We start from the raw sequence: 14947 nt of genomic DNA, 5'->3' as shown, positions 1-14947 counted from the left end.
CTGAAAGGAGATATGATTGAGATCTTCAAAATTCTGAGTGGTATAGAACAAGTAGAAGTGAACTGGGTTTTTTTTTAATCTTTCAAAAAGTACAAAGACTAGGGTATGCTTAATGAAGTTACATAGGAACACTAAATAGGAGGATACTTTTTTTTCACTCAAAGAATAGTTAAGAACTCTTTGTCATAGGACATAGTAACAGCAGTTAGCGTATCTGGGTTCCAGAAAGGTTTGGACAAGTTCCTGGAGGAAACGTCCGTAGTCTGCTATTGAGACAGACATGAGGAAGCCACTGCTTACACTGGGATTGGTAGCATGGAATGTTGCAACTATTTGGGTTTCTGCCTAGGTACTTGTGACCTGGATTGGAAACTGGTTACTGGGCTAGATGGACCATTGGTCTGACCCAGTGTGGCTAGTCTCATGTTCTTAGTCCTTGATGTATAATGGTTTGACCAAATACCTTCTCAAAGAAATTAAAACTTCAGGTCTGTACATGTAGATAAGCAAAACCAGGACTTGCTCAGCCCGTTTCTGATGACCTGGAGTCACCTGCTAGCCTTCACAGTAGGGAATCCACTTTGACTCATTTGTTCCATGTAATTAGGAGACTGTCATTCATTCCACCCTAGTTTCCAAGTTATTCATAATTAGAAATTCTCAGAACATTTTCAAATAGTAGTTGAATGAAACAGAATTGAGCCACCTGTTTCTGATATTTCTAGGATAAGCAGCATAAAATGTATTAGACTATTTTGGGATCTTGCCAGGTGCTTATAACCTGGATTTGCCACTGTTGGAAACAGAATGCTGAGCTTGATGGACCTTTGGTCTGTCCCAGTATGGCAATACTTATGTACTTATGTAAGATCTTAGTTGGTCAGGTATCAAAAATATTGGCAGTAAAATTGCATATATACCTATAAGGCCTTTGAGATCTGTGGAACAGTTGTGTCTAAATGTGCCATCACATTGAGTTATAAAACTGAATGAGTATAGATTGACCATTTTTTGTGTAGCGGGCCCTATAATGTGGAATGCCCTACTGTTAAGGCTCAAAAAATTCAGGAAATAAAACAGGCCAAACGAGAGCTAAAAACTTATTTTTTTATGCAAGCTTATGGATTGGTAGAAGATCAGGATTAAGCTGGCAGAAATAATTGGACAGGAGCAATTGGGCTGAAGCCCTGGGTCTGTTAATAATTTTAGATCCATTTATGGTTTTTTTGTGTTTGAATTTTTGTGTTTGTAAGAACAAATGTTTATTTTATGATTTTAATAATATGTATATTTTGTTAACCGCTGAGAATGTTTGGACTCTGCGGTATAGAAGTTTTTGAATAAATAAGTAAACTCTTCCTGGAAGGTAGCTGTCTACAGGTCTGAAGTTTGATGGCACTGGCAGTAGTCCAGCTGAAAGACTCCCACTCAGTTTAGAGGGAACAGTGGTCCATAGCAGGGACTCCTGAGGCTTGAATACTAGACTAGAAAACAAGAACTAGAATTATTCGAGCAAGTCTTAATGTCATTGTACCACTAAGAAGTGCATCCAGCACAAAAGAGCACACAAGAATTACTGAAAATAGAGACAATCAGGAATTAAGAGCACCAGAAATACAAGACACAGCTAGGTATGGGCTGGCTAAAACAATCTCTCAACAAGTAGACTGTTTCTTTGTGGAAGGCTGCTGCCTTCCAACCTGGAGGTCACATGTTCAAAGCTAGCTGGTACCTGATGGCTATTATTTACATTTCCCATGTTAAAAGCACATCTCTACTAGATATATGGCTACTTCGGGACATTTGCTGAATGGAGATTATAGTCCTCAAGTGAAATTGTTGGCAGTATTAAATAACCTGTAATGATAGGATCTCTCTTCAATAAGAAAAACTTAAATAAATAAAAAATAAGTACAAATACAAATATTCCCAATAAAGACTATTTGATATCCTCCTCGGATCTACATCACTGTTTTGTTTGTTGCTCACGGTTAAGTGAGGTTTGTTTCTCCTTTTTGCTTGCCTTGTATTATTTAAACTGAATGTTCAGCTTTAAAAACCAGGAAGTAAAGGATACAGAACGTCACCAGCAAACATTCCACCCTACTGCTCATCTGTAATCCACATTTGGTTTTAGTTTAGCTACTAAAAGAAATTTGCACTTTTTCTCAGAATCTTATTGGGCTACTTGCCCTCTGCAGTGTAATTTTAAATTTAATGATGAAAAAATGCATTTGTAAAAATAAAATTATATGCAGTCATTAACCTCTTCGTCTGGTAATCTTTTGACACTGGTAGTGAATAGTACTTTTCTAGACTATGTTTTAAGTGTTACAATTTGCCACTTTAGCAACAAGCCACATCTCAAGGAGTCACATTCAAATACCAGCTTTTCCCTGTTTCACCCTTTACTATTTCAATAATAATATGACACCACCCTGAGGGTGCTGAAGAGGCACTTGTGGCTCCTGAGTTACAAGAAATGTACCAATACCACATGCTATATATTTGTCTCCCAGGACAGTCACGGCCGATGCCTCTCACTTCTTTATCACTGTGATTGTACAGTACTTACCGATAAAACATGGCATAGTCTAGTGTAGAATGGCAGCTCTGAAACTCCCATGCTTTAAGCTTCTGGCACTCGCGGTGGGCCCGGAGCTTGACTTTCACTGTCCCCTGGCACAGTTCAGGCACTGTCTTCCTTTGCAGCCGATTACAGAATTCATTGGATTCCACCCGCCAGGACTCGGCAAATTCATCTATATCAAATTTGAAATTGCCATCTCCCCCGATCAAGTCATCTCTTTTGTGCCCATTGTAGTTGCCACAGAGGCCACAGAGCTTGCCTTTGAGATGAGGAGCGGCCATAACTTCAACGAAACTGTCTCCATCCCAAGAGATTTCCAGTCCTAAAAAAGAAGAGAACAAGAAACAGGTTCTTGAAATCATGTTTAAATCATTTTATTGATGTATTATGTATACATTTTTAAAAGTTATTTTCCCCATTATCTTCCAGTCTAGGCAGGTTGCAAATAAGACATATATAACTTAAGAATAATACAATATCACAAATGACAAGGGAAAATAAAGAAAAAAAAAACAATTATAAAAGCAGCAGTTATTAACAATTACAATCGCTAACATTTTTCATGGAGGTGGCCTAGTGCTTAGAGCACCTGCCTTGACTGTTTCTGAAGCAAGAGGAATGCTGCGATCCTGTGCGAGGCAAGGAGGCATTTTACGTTTACATTTGGTGCGTTACTGTTGATGTGAACTCAGCTTTCAGCTATTCTCTTCATTTTAGAGGATTAAGCGCAAACGACCCCTGACGCAGGCGCTTCACGCCGAAACACAGCCCATGTCGGGTCAATGATATATGACATACAGTTAAAGACTTTGCCCCACTTGTGAAGGCTCCTGGTACTTTTTTTTTTGCTGTTTAGACTTTGTCTTGTGCTTTGAACCCTCTCTGTTTTTTTGTTTTAGAGCACCTGTTATTACATCCAGAGATGGCTGGTTCAAATCCCACTGCTGCTCTTTGTGGTCTTGGGCAAGTCACTTAACCCTCCATTGCCTCATGTACAAACTTAGAGTGTGAGCTGGGCAGGGAAATATCCAGTGTACTGTAAGGGGGCAGGGAAAAGTTGGACCAAAAGAATACAGGAACAGGGGCTCAAGCAGGTAGGAGGTTACAGAAAGAGAAAGTTTCAGTATCAAGTTCCCAGTACACCGAGGGTTCGCCCCCTAGTGGCCGAGAGACCAGCCCGAGTATTGAAGAGGGGGAGGAACTACCAGTCCCAGGAACCCTCTCTTCCTAGGCAAGTCACACAGGAGCTGGGAGGCGGGGATTGGGAAATGATTTCTGATGAAAGTGATGAGGAACAGGTGGGAGAGCCAGGGGAGGAGGGGACTAGGGATTATGATAAAATGGAGATAGCTGAGGAGCTAGAGGAGGAAGGTATGGAGATTGCAGCTCTGGCTCAAACTAAGGAGAATGCAGTGAGAGGTTTCCTGGTGGCCACGCTGAGCCAGCTGTGGAAAACTGGAGAAAGAAAGTTGAGGCAATGGGGAAAAACCCTGTGGGAAAGATGTGCCAGGTAATTTGCCTCAGAGAATAGAAAGGGCTGTTGCAGAGATTAAGCACCGGAGTAGAAGAAATTAAAGAGATTTGTTTGTTTGATGAACTGTGACCATGTGAAGGAATATACTGATTTTGTAAAGGTGTAGAAGTATATTAACTGCTGAGAGATTGAACACAGTGTCTGAAAAGTAAAGGCACAGTAAAGCTTCCTCCAGCTGTGTGCAGGACTGAGGTGAGAAAGAAGTTCCACTGTGAAGCTATAAGCAGTACTGCTATGGATTGCTCAAATAAACTTTCATTTATAAGAAGTCTTGCCATTGGTGTGCATTTGTGGATAGAAAGAGCAGCAATACTGGCAGTACGGACTGAAGCTGAATAAAGAGTTAAGTAAAGACCAGAGTGTGGCAGTGCGTCTGAGGAAGCTGAGCAGGGCTGACCTAGGCTAGACTTTGGATGAGGGACCAGCTGACAGTACCTGAATGCAACTCACTTTGAGCTACTACTGAAAAAAGTGTGAGCAAAATCCAAATAAATTTAGATTCATTTCAGGGTCCTTTTACTAAAGTGTGGTAAGATTTTGTACTTACTGCACAATAGCAGCAAACATGAGTGCACAGTAAGGGGTAAATTCAATAAATGGTGCCAAATTTTAAGTGGATCAAACCAATACAAAAAAAGAAGGAAACAGACCACTCTACGGAGAGTAAAGCACACAAGCAAACAGAGTAGGGAGTGACCATAGTATCCTAACAAAAGAAAAGAAGCGGCACTAGAGATCAAATATCAATAGCAGTGTTCTTTAATCGTATTCAAAACAATGGCTCTCTGATTGCCATATTCTAAAGTCCACTGGAGAGTCTGTTTGCTGGTGAGGCGAAATTTAGGTGCCAGGATGATGCGTAGAGAGCGCAAATTTTACAACATCATTATAGAATACTCATGTAACTTCACAGTTTCACACCTAACTTTCGGTGCGAGCACTTATGCCATGTCAAAGGCTGGTTTAAGTGCTTGCACCTGTTGGCAGTTAGGCACATAGGGCCAGATTCTATATGTGCCTAAACAATTGGCATGGAAAACATTTCAGCCTAAGAATATTCTATAAGCGGCGCATAGATTTCGACACGGTATACAGAATACTCTTAGTTGATATCCCAGCGCCTAAAACTACACGCATCCACTACACGCACACTGGGTCATATTCTATAACTACATGAGTAAATTTCTGAACGCCCATGAAATGACTATAACCATGCCCCTTAGCTGTGAGCTTAACTGGGGGGGGGGGGGGGGGGGGGGGGGGGATGGTCAAAAACTTCAGTTGAGCCTCCACAACACCCCTACTTCCACCTGGAGAATCCACAGGTTCTCCACCACCCGGGGACTCCGCTGCTATTTCTCCTCCTGGAGCAGCCATCTAAGTAATTGTCTTCTCCAGAGCAGAGGTCACCACACCAGGCCCCACCTGCTCCTGACTCTCAGGCAGACTCCACAGAGTCTGCAGCAGTGGTGGAGAAATCGGGCTCAGTGACACATCACTGCCCAGTAGCACGGCAGTCTCCGCCCACCTGTCACAGCGGGAACACCCGATACTGGCTAAAAGGCTGTGATACACTGTTTGATGGCCCGTTGTCCCAGAGCCACCAGAGATGACGTTGAGGTAGGAGGGGGAATCCGCACTTGTCCCCATCTCTTAGGCATCAAAATGAGTAGGAAAAAAGAGACAGAAGGAATAAGGAGCCAGGAATCACAGCGAATCAGTGTCTGTGGCCATCTTGGGTCCCACACAGTTAGAACATACAGTGGGGGAAATAAGTATTTGATCCCTTGCTGATTTTGTAAGTTTGCCCACTGACAAAGACATGAGCAGCCCATAATTGAAGGGTAGGTTATTGGTAACAGTGAGAGATAGCACATCACAAATTAAATCCGGAAAATCACATTGTGGAAAGTATATGAATTTATTTGCATTCTGCAGAGGGAAATAAGTATTTGATCCCCCACCAACCAGTAAGAGATCTGGCCCCTACAGACCAGGTAGATGCTCCAAATCAACTCGTTACCTGCATGACAGACAGCTGTCGGCAATGGTCACCTGTATGAAAGACACCTGTCCACAGACTCAGTGAATCAGTCAGACTCTAACCTCTACAAAATGGCCAAGAGCAAGGAGCTGTCTAAGGATGTCAGGGACAAGATCATACACCTGCACAAGGCTGGAATGGGCTACAAAACCATCAGTAAGACGCTGGGCGAGAAGGAGACAACTGGTTGGTGCCATAGTAAGAAAATGGAAGAAGTACAAAATGACTGTCAATTGACAAAGATCTGGGGCTCCACGCAAAATCTCACCTCGTGGGGTATCCTTGATCATGAGGAAGGTTAGAAATCAGCCTACAACTACAAGGGGGGAACTTGTCAATGATCTCAAGGCAGCTGGGACCACTGTCACCACGAAAACCATTGGTAACACATTACGACATAACGGATTGCAATCCTGCAGTGCCCACAAGGTCCCCCTGCTCCGGAAGGCACATGTGATGGCCCGTCTGAAGTTTGCCAGTGAACACCTGGATGATGCCGAGAGTGATTGGGAGAAGGTGCTGTGGTCAGATGAGACAAAAATTGAGCTCTTTGGCATGAACTCAACTCGCCGTGTTTGGAGGAAGAGAAATGCTGCCTATGACCCAAAGAACACCGTCCCCATTGTCAAGCATGGAGGTGGAAATGTTATGTTTTGGGGGTGTTTCTCTGCTAAGGGCACAGGACTACTTCACCGCATCAATGGGAGAATGGATGGGGCCATGTACCGTACAATTCTGAGTGACAACCTCCTTCCCTCCGCCAGGGCCTTAAAAATGGGTCGTGGCTGGGTCTTCCAGCACGACAATGACCCAAAACATACAGCCAAGGCAACAAAGGAGTGGCTCAGGAAGAAGCACATTAGGGTCATGGAGTGGCTTAGCCAGTCACCAGACCTTAATCCCATTGAAAACTTATGGAGGGAGCTGAAGCTGCGAGTTGCCAAGCGACAGCCCAGAACTCTTAATGATTTAGAGATGATCTGCAAAGAGGAGTGGACCAAAATTCCTCCTGACATGTGTGCAAACCTCATCATCAACTACAGAAGACGTCTGACCGCTGTGCTTGCCAACAAGGGTTTTGCCACCAAGTATTAGGTCTTGTTTGCCAGAGGGATTAAATACTTATTTCCCTCTGCAGAATGCAAATAAATTCATATACTTTCCACAATGTGATTTTCCGGATTTAATTTGTGATGTGCTATCTCTCACTGTTACCAATAACCTACCCTTCAATTATGGGCTGCTCATGTCTTTGTCAGTGGGCAAACTTACAAAATCAGCAAGGGATCAAATACTTATTTCCCCCACTGTACTTAAAAGGCATTTGTTTTGTTAACGGCTTAAAAAAGCAGCTGGTGTCATTAAAAAAAAAAAAAGTCTTGACATTTCCGAGTGATTATGATGGTCATGGCATTTAAGTTTTAAATTATTAAAATCTTTGCTGTTGATATTCAGTGGGGATTAAGTATGTACGAAAGGCTGTTTAAAACCTGCTCAGCAGGCTGTCCCCTGGTTCTTCAGTGGCACTTAACCACACAATACTGCTGAATATCCTCTTTGACTGCCACTGAATATTCCCTCAGAGCCTGCTCAGAACTAGTAAACAAGCTAAGAAGCTTTCCTACTCCTTTAATTGGCTTTCAATATCTACCCCTCTGGTTTTTTTCAAACAGCATCATAAAATAGTTTTATTGAATTGTAGACTTTGAAGCTGTTCTTGAGTGAGGGTGTTTAGACAAGTTGTACTGTTCAGAAGTCCCATTCAATGGCAAGTTTAACAGAAGATTGTGGTCCAATATAAGGGGCCAAAATTCTTCCTCCCTATTTTGATAGAGTGCTCAGAAGAGTTCCTGCAATGCAGCATAATGGGAACTGTTGTGCCTTATCCAATTATCTGAAAAATATATCTAGGTCAGTACTGTATACTTATTACATGTCATCATATTTTAACTTCTCTTTAATTATACTTGGTTTCTCTACTGCTGCTACAGGTTTCTTCCAAAGAAAATATTCAGGGGAAGATAAATTGTCCCAGTAAAACCACACTTATTACTTTATCTGCCAAGTAACAGATATTTTATATACAACAAGAATCTTCTTTGTTGACACTTTAGTACATTACCAAAGGGAGAGAGAGAACAATTGATGTATAAAACATCATCTATTAACCTTCAAGTAGTTATTTTTCATGCATTCCACATTAATCTTTTCTAAACCACCTGCTGTACTTATACAGTAGGTCTAAGCTTAGTTTCTGATAAACGATGGAAGGAGTTAAGATAAGAGGAAACCACTGGTAGTTTCAGTCAAGGTACAATAAACGTCCTGCATTAAGTAATCCTGAACAATGTACAAGCAGCAACCTGTATCTTCCAGCTGCATTGGGGAAAAGGAAATTAGTTCAAAAAGGTTCCAGGTCGGTTATGTAGCAGAAAGTCACCAGACAAAGAAGACAGACAGCTTATGAATGACTAGCACTGTGGTAAGTAGGGGCATGTCGTAACCAACACACCAGAATCTACAGCCAACAACCAATCAAAAACTGGCAAGTACAAGATAAATTCACGGTCATATAATACGGAGTATGCCACGCTAAAGCAGTGCGTATTTCCTAGTAAAAAAGGTGCCGGTACTCAAATGCTAGGCCACTCTTCAGGGGTGGGGTAATCACTGAGGGACCCATCCCACAATAGCCAAGCCCCCCTGTATCCGGTCACAGAATGTATGACAAGGCAGAATTGGTGTGCAGAGCCTCAGCTCTTTCATTAAAACTTGGGGTCCATGGGTCAATTTTAGCAGACAATAGAAAAGGTGCCAGTACTCAGTACCCCCAAGTACCCCCTCCAAAAAAGCCCTGCACTAAAGTGACTGTTAAGGAGAAAATAGCATTCTATTACAAATGTTCTGGAGGTGTGCAACGAAATAGCAGGACTTGAAACAAAGCCGACTGTCAATAAATTAACAATGGTGCTATTTAGGCAAGCAATGAACCAACTGTCTCCTTGACTCTTCAGCTGAGGGATTAATGTGGTGATGTCATAGTAGAGGTTGTGTCACTGGTCTTCATGACCATCACTGCCCTTTATCAGAAGTGGTTGCTAAAAGATGAACTCTTCAGTGACAACTGTGAATATCAATTTCATGTGTGAAGTAGAGTGAGATGAAGAACCAAAGGTAAGAACCGGAGAGGGAAGACAGGGAGAGATGGCAAGTTGAGAGATAGAGAGGAGGGAGAGTCTGAGCCATGGTCATCCTAGAACCCCTGACCATTACACTTGTGTCACAAAGTGACATGATTCCTGAAATAAATCAGGATGGTGATTGCAACTGAAACAAGGCCAGTACAAGAAAATTGGGCACCCTAGGCAAAACCTTCAGCTGGAGGAGCAGAGATTAAGAGGGATGGGCCTGATCCTCTGTTAGTCATGGCTGGGGAAGTGGGGCATCCTGACTTATGTGATCCCAGCAGTTTAGGGCAGTGCAGGAGGCATCATTAGTGGCTGGACCAGCTGATCTTGTTTTTTTTTTATCCATATAGGCAGTGTGGTGGCAGGGAGAGCCAGTGGTAGATAGGCCATAAGGCGTTTTTTGTTCAGCAGAATAGGCAAGTGCTGGGCCTATAAAGAGAGGGAATGAAAGAGGTAGCAGAAGGGGCAAGTACAGGTTAAGAATGAAACAATCTGTTTTTGATAAGAGAATTGTGATATCAAAGTCTTACCCTACTCCTCTATTGTGCCCCAAATAAAATCCAGGGAAATAGTTGCAGGCCTATGAAGGAAAAAACTAAATCCTGTAGAAGCAACTTCCATGTCAGTCTGCTTCTCTCACTCCCACCGCTTCAGACACTGATAAATCCTCAACTGCTAGTGATGGGCCTCCCACTAGGGAAGATCTCATTGCAGCTGGATTAGGAGGAGCTTACCCTGCACCCTGGCTTAGAGATGTTTCCGACACCAAGAAAAGCTTCTCTTCTGCCGGCTTCACAGACACTCCCAGCAGTGTAGGCATCTGGCATTCATAGATGATTGAGGACACTGGACATGACAATCCATCAGACCTGACTTTAGTGGAGTACCCCAAACAAATAACTGGTCTTGCTACTGCCCTTCCTTTTCTTCTTCATAAACGAGAGAAGAAAGTAACAGGCAAAATCTCTGCAGGAGGAAAAATGCCCGGCTCCTACTGCAGTCGAACAGAGTCAGACATCTTGCTCCGCCCTTCTCGTTCATTTCCCAACATAATACAATTTTGTAGGCCCCACTTATCTTTGTTGTTAAAAAATAAATAAATAATTAGAATATGGTAGTAAATACCTTTTTAGATTTGGGGATCGTGGCTGACCAGGTGACTGTGACTGACATTCTTGCAGAAAACTACAGTGGTATGGTGTTGCCCCCTGCCACCCAAACCATCTAATTTCCCAAGACAGTCTCCCACCTAGGTTCTAGCCAAGTCCAAATGTCCAAGATCTGAATGTGCTAATTAAGTTTGCATATTGTACTTGAATTATTACGTCTATGATTGGTTGTGATATTTGGACTATTTCTAATGTGTCAGATGGGATAAAGATCATGGGCATGCTAGTTTATATGCCATCTGACATGTTTAGGGCTTCTGATTTTTCATCTTCACCAATATACACTGATTAAATAACCTTGACTGCAAAAAAAGTTAAATTAGGTTAATTATTGGATAAATCAAGGAAAAACCCACTTCCCCTAGTATTCTCTTACTCTCCCCGGCTTGTCTTTTATCCTCCTTTCAAGGTTTTAGCTACTACTCACAAGATTCTACATACAGGTTCACCGTTCTACTTGTCTTCAGTAATTATTCCACATACCCCTCTCCTTACCAAAATTTAAGTCCTTACTAGAAACTCATTATCTCCAGATGGCATTTACTTTATCCACTTGCTGTCTGTTATGATGCACAGCCTGCGTGGTTCTTTAGAGAAGTAGCCCACTTTTATTTAGATGGGGTTTTTTTATTATTGCTGGGGGGGGGGGGGGGTTGTGTTCTTGGGTGTGTGCCTATCAACTGTCCTATTTTAACTGGAGTTCTTTTCCTTTTCTACTTGCTACATATTATATTATTGTAAACTGCTTTGACCTTTTACTAGCTAAAGCAGTATAGCAAATTGTAAAATAAATATCAACACAAACAATTTTTTTGTATCTGTTCTGTGCCGACTTCTGAGTGACACAAACATATATATTTGATTCTACAGACAAGGTACCGAGGAACAGAACCTGTAGCACGATCCATCCCACCACCCACCAATTTTTTTTCTACTCTCAGAAAAATCTCTAATTAAGAATAGAAGCCCTAGACCTGATGGTGTTATGTACTGTAATAGTCTCCGTTGTTAGTGCTAGTTTATATTTTGTATTTATGGTACTTCCATTTTTGGAAATTTGTACCTTGTACCATGCTTTGAGCATTTTGCTGTTTAAGGGTGTATCAAATAAAATAAATATAGATTCATAGTCAAGGGAACTAAAGGTGTCTTGTTTGAAGCTGTTTCCATAGGCTTCAGTGCATTTTCTTGAAATAGATAGAAAGATTCTCTCGATTCGAATTTAACTTGAAAATCATAAACAGATGCTGTCATGCAAATATACAATTTGTTTCAAATACTTAAGGAATTGGAACACAATAGCTTAATTGCCAGAGAAACCATTAATTTTCCTGCAAGTGACTTATAAAAGAGAGATCACTCGGAGGAGGCCCTTTTACTAAGGTGCAGTAAGCACTAGTGCGTCCTTCCCACAGGTTATAAACTACTACCATGGTGTGCACGGTAGTTTCAGGATCGATGTATGCTTCCCACATGCAAAAAATAGATTTTATTTTTTAGTGCTGGGGGCGTGTCTGGGAGGCAGAGACTATTGGGCTCAGTTTCAAAAGAGAAAAACATCCAAAAAATGGCATAAATCTGCATTTGGACATTTTTCTCACAAAAAAACGTCCAAATTGGTATTTTCAAAACCATGTTTTCGACATTTTTCTAAGAAGTCTGTCAGAAGTGCATTCAAATCACAAGGGGGAGTGTCAGGGGCGTGTTAAGGACGGGATCTGGAAGTTCCTATCACTTGGATGTTTTTCAGCCACAATGGAACAGAACAAAACCATCCAAGACTAACAAACACTAAGACGTTTTGAGCTAGACCTGTTTTTATAATGAATAAGGCACAAAAAGGTGCCCTAAATGACCACTGGAGGGAATCAGGGCTGACGTCCCCCTACTCCCCCAGTGGTCACTAACTCCCTCCCACTCCCTAAAAATGTGATGAAAAACATTACTTGCCAGCCTCTATGCCAACCTCAGATGTTATACTCAGGTTCATTAGAACAGCATGCAGGTCCCTGGAATAGTCTAGTGGTGGGTGCAGTGAACTGCAGACAGGTGGACCCAGGCCTATACCTCTTCCTATCTGTTACACTTGTGGAGGAAACAGTGAGCCCTCCCAAACTCACCAGAAACCCACATATAGGTGCCCCCTTCACTCGTAATGGCTATGGTAGTGGTGTACAATTGGGGGTGGTGGGTTTGATAAAGGTCTATCATATCTCCCCTAAGCCGTTTTTTCTCCAAGCTGAAGAGCCCTAGCCACTTTAGCCTTTCCTCATAGGGAAGTCGTCCCATCCCCTTTATCATTTTCATCGCCCTTTTCTGTACCTTTTCTAATTCCATTATATCTTTATTTGAGACGCGGTGACCAGAATAGCCCATAATATTCAAGGTGCGGTCGCAACATGGAGCGATACAAAGGCATTAAAACATCCTGATTTTTGTTTTCCATTCCTTTCCTAATTATACCTAACATTCTATTTGCTTTCTTAGCCGCTGCCGCACACTGAGCTGAGGGTTTCAACGTATCATCAACGATGACGTCTAGATCCCTAGGCACTTTTCTCTTCAGCTGCATCTGATAAAGCTGCCATGACCCACTCATAACATCCATGTTTGCAAGTGGTCTCCATTAGCCCAAGTCTGGCCTTTACCAACTCTTACATAGCAACACAGTAAATGACAGCAGATAAAGACCTGCACGGTCCATCCAGTCTGCCAAACAAGGTGGCCAGAGTTGCGCCGGCCACTCTGAGTGGGCCCCAGTCACCCATGCTTAAACACTAGTTGACAGGTCTCCACCATGCCAACCATATAGGCAGCCAAACATGATAGAGTCTTAGTTATAAACACATCATCCCCCAAGTATTGCTAACAGAATTCAACTTACCAGGCAAGACATCTCCCCCCTCCCCCCCCTCGAGCTGTATAGCACCCTCACTTGCAGAACTCATTCCTCAATCACCCAAGATACAGCAGCCCTGCTGCTGCAGAGAGTGAGAAAGAGATTAAAATACACAGATGAGAGAGAATGCTGGGGAGGTGTAAGAAGACTGCTAATGTTGAGATGGCAGAGAGGGGACAGAGAGAGTACTAGGATCAGATTAGGAAAGTGACGAAAACCGCTGTTTCAGCTGACAAGGGCGAGAGGAGTGACAAGGGAGACTGAGCTGGGCAGGAAGTGGAAGGAATCGTGGGGTGGAGCTCGAGATAGGAGGGAGCAGGAGGACCAGTGGCGTAGGAAGGGGGCGGTGGGGTGGTCGCCCCAGGTGCACGCCGCTGGGGGGGTGTCGGCTCCGCTAGTTCCCTGCTCTCTCTGCCCCAGAACAGGTTACTTCATGTTCCGGGGCAGAGAGAGCAGGGAACCAGCGGAGCCGACGCAGCTCCCAGCGACGTGCACTCAGGGCGGATCGGCCCTCCCGCCCGTCCCTCGCCTTCTATGCCAGTAAGAATGCGCTCGGGGGGGGGGGGTGCGCCGTGCTGCACCCGGGGGGGGGGGGGGCGAAGACCCGCCTTGGGTGTCAGCCGCCCTCGCTACGGCACTGAGGAGGACAGAACTATGTGTGCACTGTTTGACACTTAGGTCATAGCCTCAGACTTAACAAACCTCTCTGCTAAGTTTCAGCGATTCTTGCTACTCTTTTAAATAACAGGTTTTGATTTATTAAATAAAATGTGTGTGAAAAAAATCCTTAATATGAATTAAAAATGTGAGCATCAGAGGGAAAGGAACAGCATGAAATGGAAATCCCAGCTCTAGAATGCCTATAATCTCTCTCAGAAGTAATGAGAACTGTATGACTGAAGCATTACTCTGGCCTCAGTTTATACCAGCTGGGAAAAGCAGGGAATATATTCAGGTCTGAAGAGGGTCAGAGATGGTTATCAGGCACATATACATTTTGGTGAATGGATGTTGTTGTCACATCTGTGGGATGAATGGAGGGTGTTGATTGCCTTGTGCTGGGGTTCTCCTGTGTTGTTTAACTCATTTTCAGGATGTGAAATTCATAATTGATTTTTTTTTTACTAATTGTGTCCCAAATATCGGTTTGTCAACAATTGGTATTATTATTTCTCACTCTGTTCACCATTCAGAGGCCAAAAAGGTTGTGAAAATTTGCAAACAAATGAGACCTAAGTATTCTTATTAAATCAGAATGCCAGCGACTTGATTCAGCTTACCTGAGAAAACCATTGATCTACCCATGGGCGGTGCCCGAGAGCACACAACTGTAAGGGGCCCACTCTCCCTTAGCTTCCATTTAGTTTAGTCACTTTTCATAGGTGGTTAGGGGTCCGTGACCCTTAGTGCCTGGAGGCCCAGATCACTGTGAATCCACCCTGGATCTACCCAAGTTGATTTGGAGGCTTGTGCTTAGCTTCAACTCCTTGGTAGATTGTAAGCTCTTTGAGCAGGGACTGTCT

The 14947-nt window shown here is 43.0% G+C and overlaps 1 protein-coding gene across 1 annotated transcript in view; it reads right to left on the bottom strand.

The window, feature by feature from the left end:
• BMPER (BMP binding endothelial regulator) overlaps nucleotides 1–14947 on the bottom strand; it is a 429657-nt gene that overhangs the window by 129039 nt on the left and 285671 nt on the right. The window contains exon 13 of the mRNA XM_030204510.1: nucleotides 2576–2912. Within this exon, the coding sequence (XP_030060370.1) occupies nucleotides 2576–2912 (337 nt within the window). The remainder of the gene's footprint in view (nucleotides 1–2575; nucleotides 2913–14947) is intronic.

Source organism: Microcaecilia unicolor, chromosome 1 (assembly GCF_901765095.1).
Source record: "Microcaecilia unicolor chromosome 1, aMicUni1.1, whole genome shotgun sequence".
NCBI lineage: Eukaryota > Metazoa > Chordata > Amphibia > Gymnophiona > Siphonopidae > Microcaecilia > Microcaecilia unicolor.
Note: the sequence above shows the minus strand (reverse complement) of the source record. Positions and strands in the feature narration are given on the sequence as shown.